The sequence below is a fragment of the Motacilla alba genome, chromosome 3 (assembly GCF_015832195.1).
Source record: "Motacilla alba alba isolate MOTALB_02 chromosome 3, Motacilla_alba_V1.0_pri, whole genome shotgun sequence".
Lineage (NCBI taxonomy): Eukaryota > Metazoa > Chordata > Aves > Passeriformes > Motacillidae > Motacilla > Motacilla alba.
The window spans coordinates 110,107,744-110,125,743 of record NC_052018.1 but is presented as its reverse complement, the minus strand read 5'-3'; the positions used below and the strand labels follow the sequence as shown (position 1 = coordinate 110,125,743).

Genomic DNA, 18,000 nt, shown 5'->3' with positions numbered 1-18,000 from the left:
TTTCAGAGAAATACGTAGGAGAACCATAAAGTAGAGGGTATTTTTAAAGCCTTATAAATCTTATAAATGAAAGCTGACATGTCATACAAGAAAAAATACCAAGATCAAACCTTTGAGCATAGAAGATGAGAAGAATTATGAAAGGAAATGTTATCACCTCATCCTTTATTCCTCCAGCTGTGCCTGTGAGTGAGAGGCTGAGGTAACTTCCCCCATAGCTTAAAACATGCATGAAGGCCAATGATTAATGCATAAACACATCCTGCAAAGCAGCTCCAGCTGCACATCACATTTCTGATGGCATTGGAATGCTGCGCTGCAACTGCTCTGACTGCAGCTCCACTCTGACAGGAACCTGCAAGCTCTCTGATCCATCCCACAGGCCTTCACCTACAGCCCCAGCTCTGGGAGAGGTAACACCACCCTGTGGAATCCCCTGCTTCCCCGCGGTCACCAGGCACTGACAGGATTGCAAATCCAGCTAAAGGCGAGCTGCTAGAAGCTCCCATTTCTCCAGGAGTAGCCAGGCTGTTCCCAAACATGCTTCCAATTAGGAACAGCAGTTCCAGGTAGAGAGTACAACACTTTTGGAATGAGGTTTGACATGCAGAGGAATAACTTTTCCTCTCAGACGTGATTCAGAGCCCAGACCAAGGAAGATGGGACAGGCTTGCACTGACTCTGGTAAATTCTGACTGCGTAGTCAAAATATTTTATTTAACTCCTTTAAATATCAAAACATGTTTGTCTCTGCCATTTATCATTTAGGGCAGCCAGCACTTCACTCTTGCTGCTCCCAGGACAGCCCACAAGAACTACAATAAGTTCAGAACTTATGCAAACTCATGACACAGATGTGCAAACGTCTGCCAGCTAGAGATACTCCAAATTTGAAAACAAACTGGATTGCGCTGATGAGATGTAATACTGTACGTACTGTGTGACTTTGGGATCACAATCAAACATTGTCCTTTTGTATGGCTCATCAGAGTTTAGGGCCAGGTTCCCAGGACACTTCCTAACTCCCATTGTCACAATTTCAGCATTCCTTACAACAAGACCAGGATTTTTACTGCCTGCACTCAGCTGGCAGGGTCAAGTACACACAGAACATCCAAATTCAGATTTACACAGTATTTTCACAACAGTAACAATTTATAATGACCAGCACTTCTACCACTTCCTTATTAACTGTTCCCAAAACTTTACAGTAGCTGACAAAATCAAAACACAAAATACCCAGAAGGATTCAGCCTTGCTGTGAAGGCCCAGTACTTCCCTGAAGTTTAAACCTTTTCTTCACAGCAGAGCTGCCAAGAGTCTTCCCAAGTTTGATCAAGGTCAGACAGATGTCAGAATTAAACCTCAAGCTTGCATCAAATTACATAAATATGAAAGAAGAGAGGTTTGACAACTTTCTGGTGAGAGAAGTTGTCAAACTGAAGAGGACTTCTCTGTAAAAGTGATTCCATAAAGCACAGGGCAGGCAAAGTTCTGATTAAAGTCAATAAAGAGCCTCCCAGAGCACCAGCTGCCCTCTCCAGCACCTTGTGGCCTGAGTCCAATCTTCTGACAGCTGAAATATGCTGCACAATAGATGCCAGTCAACTCAGGAATAAAGTAACAACTGCTTGCACTGCACTGTTAGGAATATGGTTCTTAACAAGGCTACTTAGGGGAAAAAACCCAAAACCAAACAAAAAGCCTGCAGTGCTGGTAGCAGAAAACCCATATCTTCCTGCCCCTGTGAGTGAGTTCTAAAAACACATACTGAAAACCTTGGATCACCTTCCTACACAAACTCTGGTGGACTGATGAACACCGTGGGTGCGAGAAACAAGTCGTTTTTAGGAAGTCAGGTTCCATTCTTCACGCTACTTACAGAAGGTCAAGAGTAAACACAAAAATCTGAATGGAGAGAAATACAGCATTTCATGGAAGTTGTGTAAGAGCAACTTGAATAATTTCTGTATTGCACATCTTCACATATTTGTCACACACTCACCTTTTTAATCATTTCCAAGTCTTTAAAAAGAGGGGTCTCTACACTTACCATGTTGGGGTTGGTGAGCTCTGCCAAAAATACACATTTCACTGAAAGCAACGTGGATTTGCCCCTGCAGAGAGGGGCTGACTGAAGGCATTGTGCAAGTTAATCCCAACAGGTAACTGGACCAGTGTGACAAAGGCTGAGGGCAGCACCCATCTCACAGGCAGATCCAACAAGGGGTCACTTCACTGATGCCAGCACAGCTTCTCACAGCTGCTTATGAAATGGAAACACATGAGCTCCATCCCAGACAATGTGCTAAGGCAAAACCACCGCTTTCTGCGGAGCTTGATTTCAAATCTAAGTGCGAAGGTCTGAGAAAAGGGTTTGCAACTAGAACACTAATTGCCTTCATGAGAACTTCCCAAAGCACATGGAAGAAAGAAAAAGTAGCAGGCTATAGGAATTCTGCTACGTCTAAAATGAGTTGTTTCTACAGCAGAGTAGGAAGGCTGAACTTTGTAGCTTTCAAAATAACAAGATACTTACATTGTGACTCTCCTAAGGCAAATAATTTATTTCCATCAGTCAGGATACACGGCACTTAAAAACTAGGCATGTTCATTGGAAACCTTTCCAAAAGGCAGCAATAACAACAGCAAAGAAACCCCTTCTTGATCTTCCTAAATTTTTAATTTGTTATGATTAAAAATATGCAAACTCAAGGCTTTGAAAGGAGCTATCAGATTCATTTCTATTGAGCCTACTCTTCATCTGGGGTCTTTTCCAAAGTTTATGGATAAGGATAAAATAAGCCTTCAATCAATAAACAGGAAATTTTAAAATCTTTAAAGCTACAGACAAAGCAGATTAGGAAGGTGGAAATGAAACTGGAGACACTCACCTCTACTCTGCTGACTCAGACATAAGCAGGACAAGAAACATAATGCAATTCCTCTCTGATGCAAACACAAATCCACCTAGGGACAAACAGTTTACCAACCACAGAGCAGGGTCAGGGCTGATATCTTCTCCTTGATACCCTACACCAACACTCAAAATGCACTTTCCCCCTGCTTCTTTAATCTACCCCACACCTGCTGGATGGACAAACTTGTGTACTCCAATGAAACCATCTGCTAAAGGAATAATGGTAACACCAGACTCTTTGCCTTTCATTTCACACCAAACATCATTCCTGCCGCAGAAATAGCTGGAAAAACACCAAAACTACCTTAGCAATTTTCAAAGGGAGCTTTTGCTCCAAGTATTGACCCACCGTTCATTCCGTTGTACAAACTCCTGTGGTGAGGGGACAGCTCATCTGTCACTTGTCTCCTGAGGGTCCCTTCTCTGCTGCCTCCGGTGAGGTGCTTGAGGTGCTCTGGGCTCCCTCCATAGTGCTGTTTGAGGTGCTCCGGGCTCGTACCCCTCACCTTGTGCAGGTGCTCTGTACTTCCACTGGGCGTGTGCTTTTGAAGGTGATCTGGGCTGCCACCGCTGTGCTTTTGATGCTCAGGGCTACCACCAGGCCTCTGCTTTTGAAAGTGTTCAGGGCTACTACTCAAAACGTGCTTTGGGATAGTTTCTGGGCTGCTGCTGCTGTGCTTTTGTTGTTCGGGTACTTTGACAACGGTTTTGTGATGCTCGGGGCTCGGCCCTTTCAGGTGATGGTCGGGACTGCCAGAACTCCTGGGCTTCTGCAGGTGCTCCGGGCTGATACTCCTGTGTTTCTGGTGCTCGGGGCTTCCTTCCCCCCGAGGTTTCTGCAGGTGTTCTGGACTGGTGCTCGGGTGGTGTTTGTGATGGTCTGGGCTGTCTGTGCTGCCCGTGCTGGAGGTGCTGCTGCCGTCCCCAACATCTCTGATGTAGGCGCTGGTGGCAGTCAGCTGGCACAGGCTGATCTGGCTGTCAATGGAGCTCCGGCTGCCCGCTCCTCCACCCTTCTCCTCATCCAGCAACACGCACAACTCCTTCAGCTCCAGGTTCTCCTTAACCACTTCTTCTTGCCTCACTTCCAGCTCTTTCAGCTTCTGCAGGTATAAGGCCACCTCCTTGTGCATGACACTGGCGCTGTACCTGCCCAGCCTCTGCCACTCGCGGGACACCCTCTTGCCCTTCTGCCGGTCGTCATCCAGGAAGCAGCAAAGGTCCCTCAGCTCCTGGTTATCTTCCTGCAGCTTCTGGTTGATGTCCTTTAAAAGAGAGATCATCATGGCAGAGGGGTGTCTAAAGGAATTGATGTTAAACAGTTACACAGGCCAGCGGACAGCACTGCTGCAAACTCGTGTTTAAGCACTTCAGTGAGGCATAAATAATTCCATGTGGAGATGTGGCACATTGGAACAGCCCCACGCTTTGAGCAAACAAAGCTGCTGTCCAGCAAAAACTTCCCTTAGCTTGGAGCTAATTTCTAATCTCTGACACAGCAGAAAAGTTTCAGGTGCTTAATTAATTTTCATGCTAAATATCAGAGTAATTTAGCTCCCAAATTGAGCAAAGATTGTAAGTGCTCTCATGATGATCTCGTTCCCCTGAGAAATATTCACCTGCGAGTTATTGCTAAATAAAAGTGCAAGGTGCATCAGAAATTGCAATCTCTCTTAAATAATTAATTGTTAACATTTAAACTCCCTACTCCCTAAAGCATAGTCACATATAAAGATGACCATTTTAGAGATTTTTTTTTAAGATAGGGGTTTGCTGGATTTTGTTTCTGATTGGCATAAAAAGCCTTGCCAGTTATCACTTGACCAGGATTGCTTCAACCACTCTGAAATGAAATAATCTGCTTCAATAGATTTTTTTTCACCCTTAACAAAATGAAGTACATGATTCTATGCCCTTCCCTAAGTGAGGAACAGTCTGAAGCAAACGCTCTGAAGTAAAAACGTTCAGGGCATTACTACAGCAGAATAAAAATATTTTCAGTATTTTATCCTTCTAGTTTGGACTTGTGACCATATTTCTCTTTCTCCCGTCATCTACATATGTGTTCCTTATGTATGACATTACAGCTAGGGATTAGGCAAAGCTGTTAAAAAGTCAGTCAGTACATTTCAGTACAGTCTCCTAAGAAAAGGAAGCTTTTGTAACTCCACTGGATTTAGGTGCATGAATGCCTGTTTTGTCTGATTTTTTGCCCCAAAGTAACTTGGAACTTTACTGTACTTGATAATGGAAAAAAAAAAATCTCAATGAGGCTTTAAGGTGTCCTTAAAAACCTCTGCTAGTGAGAAATGTTTGAAATGATCCCACAGTGGAATAAAAAAAAAGTTGTGGAAGTCCACAATTCCTCAGTCAGGGAGCAGGAGACACCCATCCAGCTGGTCATTCTTACTCATGGAGCAGTTATTTCTCACAGGACAAAGGAGGGAGATTCCCAGACACCAACACAGGGCTCAAAAAGCCTCCTTCTCTCAGATTCCTTCTGAAAGCTCCAGCTGAGGATCTGAACAAAAGGTGGAAGTCAAACGAGACTCAAGGAGTTTGGAACTGAGAGAGGAATTTGTGACTCCTTCCTACCCACCTCGAGTGTGTTTGGTCAGTTATCTGGAAGCTGCAGAAATCCAGACACTTTTGCACATAACTGGGAGCAGGATACTGTTGTTGCAACTGAACTTCCATTTAAAATACAAGCTTCAGTTTTACCCAGTACTACCATGGGTGGGTCTTTTTTACCCTCACACACCACCAAAGGGACACACATCCTTCGCAGAACACAAAAACTTGGGAGGCAGGAAAAATCTTCCCCCAGGAGCTATTTATTTTATGCCATGCTATTATCAAAGACACTTTCTCAATAAATTTGTCATTTAAAGCCATTCTACAAGTGAAGAACTCTCTTCTAATGCACTTTCCTGTAATAATCCAGAAGCCCACACTGCATCTCTGTCTCTTCTCTCCTTCCCTCCAACCTCACCTCACTGGAGGAATTCCCTGAAAATTCTCAAAGCAATCAGCCAGAAAATGTTCTGTAGTCCTGCCTACTCGAAGGTAACTTTCTAGGTCTGTAATCCACAAGCAAGGTAATGCTCTGTAAACAGTCACACTTTCTTCCCAGAGCTCAGAAGTGGGAAGGAAGCATTAGGGACTAAGCTTCTCATCCACCAAGAGAGTGAAATTAAGAGTGGATAAGCCATTACAGTCTGCCTCTGACTGCAGCCTGCAGGAGCACACAACTAAGAATGGCTTGATCAGAGATGTGTTACCAGATGTCTTTTCAGACATTAGGGATTGGTTCTGAGCATCCCAAACCCGAGCCCAAGGGTTTGCCATCACCTGCCACAGGCTGCACGGCACCCTGGAAACGACCAGCTCTCTCCAGCAGCCTACCAGCCTACCTGACAGGCTAAGTCTGTCTGAAAATAGTGACGGAAAACAGCGTGAGCTACAGAAACCCTTATTTCTGTGCACTTCAGGCAGGCTCATTTTACCTCACTCACCAAGGAAGTCCAACACAAAGCTGACAAGACTTTCAGACTATCAACGCAAAAAAGTACCGGGGCAGAGCATAAACCAGCTGTGCCCCACAGCCTGCCGAATAGCTGGTCATCCCTTAGCCGGACACTTGATTATTAAAGCGGGATCAGACGCTATTCACCCGGGTCCTTATCCACTTTTCATGCGGTTCTCGGGAGCGGCTCCTCCCAGACCATCCACCTGACGAGATTGCTCCCGGCGGGAGACGCCGCACAAACTTCAGGGCTCCCACCCTGCCCACCCCGCTACCTTCAAGCCGCGGATCTCGCCGAGGTGGAGCTGGAGACGGCGGTTCACCTCGCGGATGAGGTTGCTGTGGTCCAGCATCGCGCTCATCTTCTCGGCCTCGGCGCGGCGGAGGCTGCGGATCAGCTCCTCCTTGCTCCACTTCAGCAGCTCCTCGTCCGACACCTTGGACAAGTCCTCGGCCGGCGCCGCTCCGCAACTTTCCGCCGCCACTTTGGACATGGTGGCGGCCCGGCAGCCCGGGGCACTCGCGGAGCCTCCCCGCACTGCCGGGGCCGCCCCGCCGCCGCCGCCGCCGGGGGAAAGGGCGAGCCCGGAGCCCGCGGGGTGCCCCCAGCTCCAGCGCTGGGCCGGGGGGAACGAGGGAGACCTCTTCTGGCCCCAGGCAGCGGATCCTGGAAAAAGGAACAGGAGGAGGAAAGGGTGTGGAGGAAGCCGGGCCACAGGCTGGGGAGCAAACTTCCCCCGTCGAGAAGGAGAAAAAAAAATAAAATAAAATAGAAAAAACACCTAGACAAAAAGATCCCCGAGACAAGCCCGGCTCTTGCAACAGGTCAGCGCCGGCTGCGTGCGCCCGGTCCTCGCCGCAGCGCCGGGGATGCGCGGTGGCTCTCAGGGCACCCGCCGCCCGCGGGCTGCGGGATGCAGGGGAGGATGCGAAGCGCCGGTGCCGCGCACCATGGCGGTGGGTAGGGTGGGCAGAGCGGGCCGGGCGGCGGCGGAGGAGCGGGAAGCAAAGAGCGGGAACGAGCGGGAACGAGCGGGAACGAGCGGGAACGAGCGGGAACGAGCGGGAACGAGCGGGAACGAGCGGGAACGAGCGGGAAGGACGGAGCGGAGCGGGCGCTGCCGGCGCCAGTGGCTCGCGCGGGGCCGCTCGCGGCTTTTCAGCGGGGCGCGCGCCACGTGCGGGCGGGGGCGGCGCGGGCCCCGCGCGGCTCGCGGGCGCCCCCTGCCGGCCCGTGCCCGCCAGCGCGGCCGGGGCCATCCCGGGGCGGCGGGCGGGACGGACACACCCCAGGGACGGACACACACCCGAGGGACGGACGCACCTGCGGCCGGGACACACCTGCGGCAGCGTCCCGGCCCTCCCGGCCGGCGACCGCACGCCCCGCGGAATGGAGGCACAAACGCAGCCGCCCGCGCATCAACGCGACGCCTCCGGCAGCGCGGGCGGCGGGAGGTCACACACATTACATCACCGGCGGCAGCGCCGCTCGCAGGCACGGACGGGCTCGCAGCGAGCCTGAGGGCAGCTCCTTACTCCAGCTGAAAGCCGCATGTCATGAGCTAAACCCCCGACAGGAATTGGGCTCGGGCTGTTTATACACCTTCCCTAAGAATATTCAGCCGCAGTGTAGCAAGAGACTCGCATTCCCCAATTCGCTTAGAGATACAAAGGCTCTGCATAAATCTGCCTTGCAGATGATTTGAGAATGAAACTTGATAATCCATTCATGCTGCTTCAAAGAAAGATGAGACGGCAGATCTCGGAGGCAGAGGTGGATGAACTGAAACTATTAGGTGAGTAATTGGTTGAATCCCTGTTTTTCAATCACAAAGTTCCCCCTGAACAACCCCCTGTGGGCAGAGGAGGCTGCCTCGCTCGATGGGCCCTTCCTACCTCCAGTTCTGCAATTTTAGAATTATGTAGAATTAAAGAAGATTTCTAGTTCTTGAGGGGAAAATTGAAGTCGTTAATGCCAGCACTGGCAGATCACAAGGTTGTAGCTGGCTCTGCACAGGCAGCTGCAGAACCTGTCCCACATCGCTGTCCCAGCCGGCTCCCTTGGCATTTTCCTGCCAATGCCACAGGACCAGACCAAGGATTATTTTCTGCTCTTCGTCCTGTTTAAAAGTTGCTGCTAGGTTGGTTCAATCAAACATTGTCCCTTTGTTCTTACTGCCAATGCTCTCCTGGAACTGCCAGCTGTACTTGACCACAATAAAAGTTCTCCTGCTCCTATCCATCGTGAGCTACACTTGGACTTTTCCCCACTCAAGTCCTCCATGTTTTCCCTTCCCAACCGTCATGAAGAGATAGATGTTCTTTCAGCTGATCTGTTTTCCAGTCTCCCAGGCACATGCCAGACACTCTGGTTCCATCCAGGATGGGTCCTGGCATGGGAATCTCACTTGAGCTGCTCCCACAGGTTCAGCCTGCTGCTCAGGATCCTCTGCCCCTATTCCAAGAAATCCCTGTGCCACAGGAGGGTGGCGTGTTGGCTCAGCTACAGGAGGAACCCCAAAGCCCATCACTGTCAACAAGAGCTCCAACCAAGCACAGAGCTTTGCCAGCATGAAATCCCATTTCTTGAGCAGCGCCAAGTGTTTTGTGAAAATTTTGTTTTCTCTGCAAACTCTATCACTCTCTTAAATCCTCTGATTTTTTTTCCACTGCAAAGAACAAAGCTTGAGATAAAAGCATCTGACCAGCCACAGCAAAAATACAGTAAGAGGCCATGAAAAGGAGCTGTCATCTTTTATGCCCAAATATATTTCATTTTAATGCAACTGGAAAAGAACGGCTTGGCAGCAATAAATAAAGGCTTTTCTTCTTCTAACTCAGCAGTGGATGAGTTGAAAGGTCACATGATGTCAGATTTTTAAAAGTTCAAATTAATTTCCATCCATGAAATAAACAGTTAACTGAAAAATGTCCAAGAACTTTTTAATGCAAAAGCTTCAGGGAAGAGCGTCCACTTGCCTCAACGTTCCCAGTGTTTCTCTGGAGCAGCATTTCACAGCTTTGATCACGAGGAGCCATGGAAAAGCACGGATCTGAGACGAACGGCTCCAGGGGACACCGTGTTCCCCACAAATACAAAGCACCTCCACATTTGTGTCTTCAGGAGGCACAGTGTTATTTTACAGGCACCGGGGAGATAGGGGAATTCGTGGAGCAAGGACATTGGAAGTAGTTCAAACTTCAAAGGTCTGGGACAAATGTAGCTCTAACAATGAAAGCAAAAGTGTATCAAGTGAAACTAATCTGGAACGTTTCTATAAGGAGAGGATCTAATTTCACATTCACTCACGCTGGCGTAACAAGATCAAAACCAGAGTGGGAACTGCAACGTAATCACTCCCCTCTCCTGGCAAGTTTAAAACTTGCCTTTTAGACAGCCCACCTCACTGCCCAAATGCCAAGGGCTTCCCTACTCCTGGGCTTTACTCTCTGTGGTGAGGACCACAACTGCCCCAAAACAAACACTCCAATTTTCACATCAAAGCTGCATTTCTTCAATACTCCCCTGAATAATTCTCATCCACAGCCTGAAATGGAGAGTCTGGGCAAATGAGTTTGGAGACGGCAGTGCTGGGATCGCTGCGGCCTCTGGCCAGTGGGGATGGCAGTTCCTCCCCATCCTTCCAGCTCCTTCACACCAGGTGCCAAATGCCAGCAGCAGTGTGGATCCACAGCCAATTAAACCTCCATAGCTGACCACGCTTTGCCAGCTCAGTAACATTTTCACTGCTGTGTCCTGCCTGGATATGCAGATACCAAGGAACCGTTGCTGGAAAATTTCTCTGGCATATCCTCAAGGACTTGCTTTTCATTGCTGTCTGCAGACCCTCCAGTGCTTTAAATCCCTGCCTGCTGGGTGGGGTCTCTAAGGATTATTATAACCAATAATAATTATCTGATGATTTTAAAAACTTGGAGATTTCCAATGAGGCCCTAAAGCTGTTCAATAGCTCTCTGCCAAAAACATGTCATAGCCAAGTACTTGCCTAGCAGTCATTTTACACAAAGATGGCTAAACTGTTTTTGTTCAGACCTTCCAAAAATAGTTTTGAGAGGAGTTCAGACTTGAAAAATGTCATTCCCAAATTGGAAGGCAGTGGAGAGAGCTTTAAAAATGAAAAGTTCAAGTAATTTTAGTTACAGTTGCTTCTAGATGTTCTTCCCATCAGTCATGTGTCTGTCGCTGACACCCAACACAGCATCCCCAACATCAGCTGCTCGCCAGCACAGCCTGTCCATTCTCTGCTCCCTGGGCAGAGCTCCACACCTTCCCATCCCTAAGCCAGGAGAGAGTTCCGCTTCCTCACCTTCCCATCCTGTTCCTACAGAGCCTCTCTCCACCACGGCACAGCCCAGCCATGCATCTCCTGCCTTCCAAGTCCGGCCATTATTCCCTCATTTGGGAATGACAGTGTCACTGTCATCAGCTCTCTCTGTCCATCTCTAGGTTAAAGATCTCCCCAGCAGCTTTGCCAGCACATTGGCAAAAATGCCTTTGCCTCATTTGGCCGGGTGGATCCCACCTCAGCAATTCCTAACAGTCCTTGACACTCAAAGAGGGTCCCATGGTCACAAAAACCAGATCCCTGCTGTCAATGCCAGCTGTGCCAGCACTTGCTGGCCACAGGATCCATCCACTCCTCCTCCTCCAGCTCTTTCACCATGACAGGATTCACTTTCCAGCCCTGACTGCCGCTCCTGCAGGCACTGCACCAGCATAAATTAGATAATGCATTTTACAATGCAACCGAGATCAAGCCTTCCTAATGGAGTCCCCAGCAGTGCTCAGAGAGTTGGTGCATTTGATCTGACACCAGGCCATCCACACAGTTTCCTACTTCACTGCATGCCCACTTCCCCTGCACAAAGGATATTGTGGATAATGCCACAACGGCCACAAACAAAATCCTTCACTACAGACACCTTTGTATTCAGAGCCTTTACAGAAGGAATCCTCGTCCTCTGCTCCTGAGCTGACCCCAGGTGAAAGTAAATGGCCAGCTCTGAGCAAACCAAACCAGGCAACATGCACTTCTTTCATCCCAGAAATGCTTTTGAGAGAGAAAGGAGTTCATGTGTTTCCAACTAGGAGAAAATGTAAAAGAAATCTAGAAAAAAGTGTTTTCAAAATAATAGTCTGAAGAGAGGGAAGGAAGCTCAGCTTGAATGAATCATTGAGCTTTTTAAAATTTCAGAAGTTGCAACTTAAACCCCTTTACTTAATTACTTGTATTAAATAGTTTCTATTTATTCTGTAAGAAAACAAACTACATAATTTTTTTTTCTTCTTGAAATTGTTGAGAAGTTTCCCTCCATATTTCAAAATTCAGGAATTCTCACAAAGCAAAGTTTTCTGTGAACTTCTTCCTGCTGCCACCTACACCTTCCTTATAGTCCAGTGACCATGCGAGTGTGTGGTAAGCTGGATCAGCTTTGTGAGTCAAAGAAAAAACAATTTTCAAATCTACCACTTATGAATAATAACTGGTTTTCCCATGGATGACTGCACTGCTCTGGCCCACGGAAGCTGTATGGGATACAAGGGAGGTGGAAGAACACACTAGGCCGAGGATGGAGATGCAGCAAGTCCATCCCTGCTGACAGAAGCCTGCATTTGGAGCAGACTAAACACACCCTGACTCAGGCAGCCACCAGAGATGTCCCAGAGGAGAGGAGTGCAGATCAATGAGAATGTCCTGCTTAAGCTTAGGCAGAGCCTGTGGCCCAGCCAGACTTGCAGCTTTCACTTGGAGTCTGTAATAGAATGAAAACTCCTGGAAGGTCTCACGTAGGCACTTTGCCTTTTATCTCAATTGCAGACTTGTGTGTGCCTCCCCCAGGACAAACCCAGCATTCCCAAGTCAGGGATTACTCACAGGAGGTGAGTAAGGAAAAGACCTTTTCCTGAGCCAGGAAAAGATAGTGCCACTCAAACTGACAGGGAAATTGCTTCTGCAGGTGTTGGCCCATGCTCCTGAAGCCGCCTGTTCATCTCAGGGAGGTTCATGTAAATGAACATGCTTCAGAACTGCCCAAGGTTAAACAAGTGGGCTGATGGCTGATCCTTAGAGACAACATCAAATATGGAAACGGGCACCTTTCCAACTCAGCAGAAAACATTCCTGACACAATAACTTAAAGGCATCCATAGATGTTAGAGGGAAATCATTAATTATAACATTTTTATGGCGCTGATTTTATCGTGGAGGGCTTGGCAACTTTTCTGCAGAGCTGACAGTTTGTTCTGGCTGGGATCCAACAGAGACACATAACCAGAGCATCTGCGGGGTTGTTTTACTTGTGCTCCCCTTCTTCATTTGGGTAACACTGGACCTCGCTTCCTGTTCATACTTGATTAGTGAGTTAATAAGGGGCCAGATGCTTCTTTCCACTATTGCTGATGCAAATAAAGTACATGCCCATATGGTGAGAAGTGAGACAAGGTGCACGTCCGACAGCATCATCCTGTGCTTCCCCAGCCCTGGAAGAATGGCAAATACTGGCACAGTGTCCACAGACATGAAGACGGAGACCTTCTGCCCTCCTCTAAGACATCAACAGGGCTTTAAGCATTTATACCATGCTTAGTAAGCACTGGAATGAGATTAAGGCATTATTGATGCTTGTTAATAAAACCTTTTCACAAAAAGTGATTACTCACTGCATTGTTTATAAAGCTATGTGTGCTTAAGTAAAACCAATCTACAACAGGACAGACTTCCAATGGTTTGTAACACTGTTTTTCATTTAGAATCATCTTAATTTAGCAAAAAACATTTAAATCAGACACCCGTCCACTCACTCTGGCTGACTCATGGTTATGTGATGGCCTTTTTTATACCCAGTTCCTTCCTTGGTAGGCAGGATTTTGTCATTTACAACAGATCTCCCAAAATTCCAGGTTTTGCCTGCAGTACGGTGGGCTCTTGTGAAATCATTGGTTATTTATTCACCACTTACTCTGCCACAGAGACATCAGTGGTGTGTTGCAGAAGCCAATTTCTCTCCGTCTCATGCTGCTTCACTGACAACTTCCACAGTGCAGCTCAGTGGGAAACAATTCCAGGGACTTCCAAATTATCCAAACTTCCCATCCTAAGGTTTTCACCTCTTTACTAGGATTACCTATCTACAGAAGCAAAATGAGATTCTTTTGAAGATTTCCCTGGAGTCACTTTAAATACTAGACTGGTTTAAAAACACAAACAAAACCATTCACCCAGCCAAGCATGGGTTCTCGAGGACAAAATTTGGAACCAAGTAAGGAAAGCAAAGCCTAAAACTAAGGAACACCCACAGGAGACATTTGCACATCAGTCCATATCAGTCTCGTGTCCTCACTACAAGCCCAAGTTCATCTCAGCACTTCCCAAAGCCAGTGGCCAGGCCACAGCATCTGGAGTGCTGCTTTCCACAATGTCCCTCCTTGTTTGGGCTCCAGAGCCAGGACAGCAGCTCGGGAGCAGCTCATTTCCTGACAGGTTAACCTGCAATGCTGCCCTGCTAGCCCTGGCCCAGGCTTCATCTGAGGGGTGCTTAGCTCTGCACAGCTCCTGCTGCAAGAAAGAATTCCAAGACAAAAGCCCTTTAACTTTTAGATAATAAAAGGCAGCAGGAGTAACACAGCCTCTCCAGCAGATGTGGCTGTGATAACATTCTTTCCTTTTTACCAGTTGCAGCTCTGATAATTCCCATTTCCTTATCCCTATTCTTTAAAACTGGGCGCTTTTTTTATCCTGTTGCTTTTTAATTAAAAACAAACAAACAAAAGAAAAAGAACAGGACACAAACCCAATAGCAGCAACAACAACAAACCCCTCCAATGTTTGGGCTCCTATGAAGTGAAGCATTCAGAGCTTATCTAATGGAACATGGCACTTCCTATTGAGTGCATTCCCTGTGCTGCTCCAGCACTTTAAAAACGACTGCAATATTTCCTGGGGTTTATATCCCACATGTGAGCAAGCCCTGGGCCCCCAGCTCACTGGCGATTCCTCACAGGGCTCTGCTGGAACTTGGCAATAGCAGGCGTGAAGGAGCTGGCTCAGAGCCCTTTGGGCTCGTGCACGATGTCAGTGAACACAGAGCCCGAGCAGGACAGCAGACACCTTTTGCCACTTTGTAATTGCTACCTACAGATTCGTTTTTTATGAGAAAAACAAGAAAAGTTGCCCAGAAAAGGAGAGTTAAGGGTACGGCAGTAAAACTATCACAATGCCTAGCGGAATTCTAAGTTTTAGCTGGAATCAAAGCCCAGCTGGATCTAAAGTCATTGCCTTCACATCAGCTGGAAACTGCAGGACTGTAGAAGGAAGCTGCCTGCTAACAGAGAAACTGCTCACTTGCTCCAGCCCTTTGCAGACACCAACAGCTGCAGAAATTAATTAATTATCAGCTCTGACAATGGAATAAAGACTGCAGTGTATTATCTGTGCTGAGCCTCACTTATTTATTTGCACTGCAATAGCACCCGAAACCCCCAGCCATGCAGTGGGATCCCTTGGAGCTGTGGAATCCCTAAAGGAGAGGACTGTCCTCAATCCAGTCCATAAAAAGACAGCTCCCCTAGAATTTACAAGATACACCTTTAGACCTCTGGTTCCTGCAAAGGAAAGAGGCAGAATTACTTAAATCTGAGTGTCCCATTTAATATGTGGGCATTTCTCACTGCAAAGCTGCACCGACATTAAACTAAAGAAAGAACAAACCACAGCTTTATTGTCAGTTCAGCAAACAGCAATCAACTGAACATTCACCATCATGTCATGCAGTAAGACTTTGAAGTTCTTCTTCTGGTTTCAGGCCACTGAAAGATGCATCCACATATCAATGTATGCAGTGCCCCTCTCGGAAGGAAGGCACACAGTCATTGGAAAGGCAGCTCACGAGGTTATTGAATGAACAACAATCCCCACAGATCACCTTCCTCTGCAACTTTCATCTCCAGGAACACACTCCTTAGTTTTTCTGCTGATTCCTCTCAGCAGGAAAAATCCATTAAATATTTAATTAGGCTGTGTTCAATATATTAGGTAAGTGAACCACTCTATCTAGAGCTAACTTAGCATTACAAGCTGTATCATTACAACACCGGGCTGCAATGATATGCACATTATTGGAGATTTTGGCCTATTTGCTTCTGGACAGAAACAGCAAAACAAAAAAGAACACCCAAATCAGGATTTCTATTCTAAGCATCCTCCTCTGAGCTATTATTACTTAATCAATTGCAGAGGAGATGCATGAACTCAGGAAACTGGGCATTGGAGTGAGGGGTTTTTTGGCTTGTTGGAGTTTTTAAGTGGAGCAGGAATTAGAGAAAAGTAGAGGAAATCCTTGTGTATGGCTTGCACAGCCACAGGCATGACAGACCAGAGTGGACATTCTAAACTGTATGAAACACGGCAGAAACAGAGAGAGGGCAATTTGCAATTCCAAGAAATAAGATTTAATCTATGTAAAGCACAAACCATTCCTTGAGAATGGCCAGCAAAATCCTGCTGACCTCACTCAGGTCCCAGCAGTTTGGGATGACACACACCATAATGCTTGGAATACGCAGGGAGAGGAAAGAAAATCTCATTGCTGTACATTTTGCCACAGCTGAGGTATGAAAAATGCCAAGGGCAAGTGGTTCTGAAAATAAACTGGTAGGTTGCAGTCGAAATAATTGTTTCCAACAAGGAAATATTAGACACCAAAAACCCCAACCCCCAAGCTTCAGAGGATGAGCATTTTCTCTGTTTGTAACACTAGACAAACAATGTGCACAAAGATCTTAGCACAGCAAGCTCCTGCAGCTTCAGCACCACGAGAAACCAAGGAGGATCTAACCCAGCAGTGAGATTCCCCAGGCTGCCTCAGCCAGTGCTCTTCAAGGCTACAGAACACATGGTCACTTTCTAATCTCTGTGCACAGGGACAGATGCGTTCAGTCCTGAAGGACTGGGGATATGATGCCACCACCTAAGACCCCAGAACTGACTAACAGGAAGTTATGATTATGAAAAAAAACAAACTTCACTGATTTTCAATAGGAATTCAGTGCTGTGGAGGCAGATACCAGTTAGATATTTTAGAACTTGTCCCAAAACTCACTGGCTCCAAAACATGGCACTCCATTATTTGCAAGGAGGCCTGGACTCATAACCTGCTCAGTTACTTCTTACCAGACGTGGTCCTCATCTCTTTTTAAAAGCAGAATGACATTTAGACAAAGAAAATGACAGAAACAAAATTAGGAGAGGGAAATAGCTAAAAAAAAATAATTAGGGAAAAAAAAATCATATTGCCTGCTTTTTTTTTCTCTTGTCAGCTAAAATCCTCACACAGTTGCAGTAATCCAAGTGGTACTTCCTTATGTGCCAAAAATGCAAAGATGTTAAAGAGAATTTTGCAAGTCAGCCATGTGTCAGAAAATCCCAGCTGATTGAACTTTGATAAATGTCTTTTAAAAAAGAGCAAATGTGTTTGCATTCTTTTTTCCACTACGATGCCTTTTTTATTTTGGTGGGAGATTTTTTTAACGGTGGTTCTTATAACCATTAAAATCAAAACATTTGGAAAAAATGCAGAACACAGAGCCCTGTTGCAAACAGACACGGGAAGATATGCAGCTGAGAAATTACTTCTGGAAATAAAGCAGGTTCTGGAACAATTTTACACAAACCCAGAATATCCCTGATCTATCACAGGGCCGGGGGGAAGAAGTTTGGACCAAATTGAAAGAAAAACTTCCCAGAGGTTTTCTTCCAAGAGGATCAGATATTGATGCTTCCCTCAAAAGCAGCTATTTATAAATAAATAATTAAATAAGGTTGAATACAAACTGTTATTTTCCACACAACCTTCCAAAGCTCAGACAAGAGCAAAGGACAAAGTCAGAGGGTTTCATCATGATTACAGACATAAAAAGAAAAGAGAACGAACTACAACCAGATCCTGTTAAAGACACTATTGCTTTAAAGACAACTCCCCTTCTTCAAAGGGTGACAGAAATGTGCTGGTCCCACAGGGAAATTAAAAACCTTCTCATCTTTGTGCCATAATCTTGTTTCTCCTCTTCCAGGGACATAAATCACTGCTCAGCCCTGTGACACGTCCCTCTGTAGCAATACCATCACCAGGCTGGGCTGAACGTGTGCCAGCCTGGCCCTGAACAAGGAGCATTTTGGGGGAGAGGGAAGCCATCAGATGCCCTGCTCATGCAGGACAAAGCTGAGAAGATTTCCGAATCAATCTGCATAAACGAGGCAGTAGCCTGATTTGGATGGATGGGCACTGCGGCTGCTCACTTCGCCAGGATTCTGAGGACAGCCTCTGGTATGAAATCATCTTCACCAAGTTTACATCTCAATAATCCACTCAAAATGTACAAGAACTAATTAAACTGAGGGGATAATGATAGCAACAATAGTCCATAGTAATTTCTAGCACTTTCTATCTTCAATGCACTTTACGGGCATTAACTAATTAATGGATAACATGAATTAAAAAATCAATGCATGAGCATAGCATATGATTAGAATTAACA

The 18,000-nt window shown here is 46.5% G+C and overlaps 1 protein-coding gene and 1 long non-coding RNA gene across 5 annotated transcripts in view; one reads left to right on the top strand and one right to left on the bottom strand.

Moving 5' to 3' along the window:
* The window catches only part of CCDC85A (coiled-coil domain containing 85A), a 69,954-nt gene extending 61,950 nt beyond the window's left edge, over positions 1-8,004 (bottom strand). For 2 of the 4 annotated variants that reach the window (XM_038131932.1, XM_038131933.1), the window contains exons 1-3: positions 7,771-8,000; positions 6,722-7,113; positions 3,270-4,185 (exon numbers count right to left, since the gene is read on the bottom strand). In XM_038131932.1, coding sequence (XP_037987860.1) covers positions 3,270-4,185; positions 6,722-7,113; positions 7,771-7,912 — 1,450 coding nt within the window. In that variant the 5' untranslated portion in view covers positions 7,913-8,000. Of the gene's footprint in view, positions 1-3,269; positions 4,186-6,721; positions 7,114-7,228; positions 7,487-7,770 lie in introns of those variants that run through there. The other 2 variants (XM_038131931.1, XM_038131934.1) reach the window with 2 other exon arrangements.
* On the top strand, positions 7,085-17,773 carry LOC119699009. Its single transcript, XR_005256326.1, has 3 exons — positions 7,085-7,271; positions 8,144-8,242; positions 17,536-17,773. It is a non-coding gene; the product is annotated as an uncharacterized LOC119699009 (long non-coding RNA).
* The last annotated feature ends 227 nt before the right edge of the window (positions 17,774-18,000 follow it).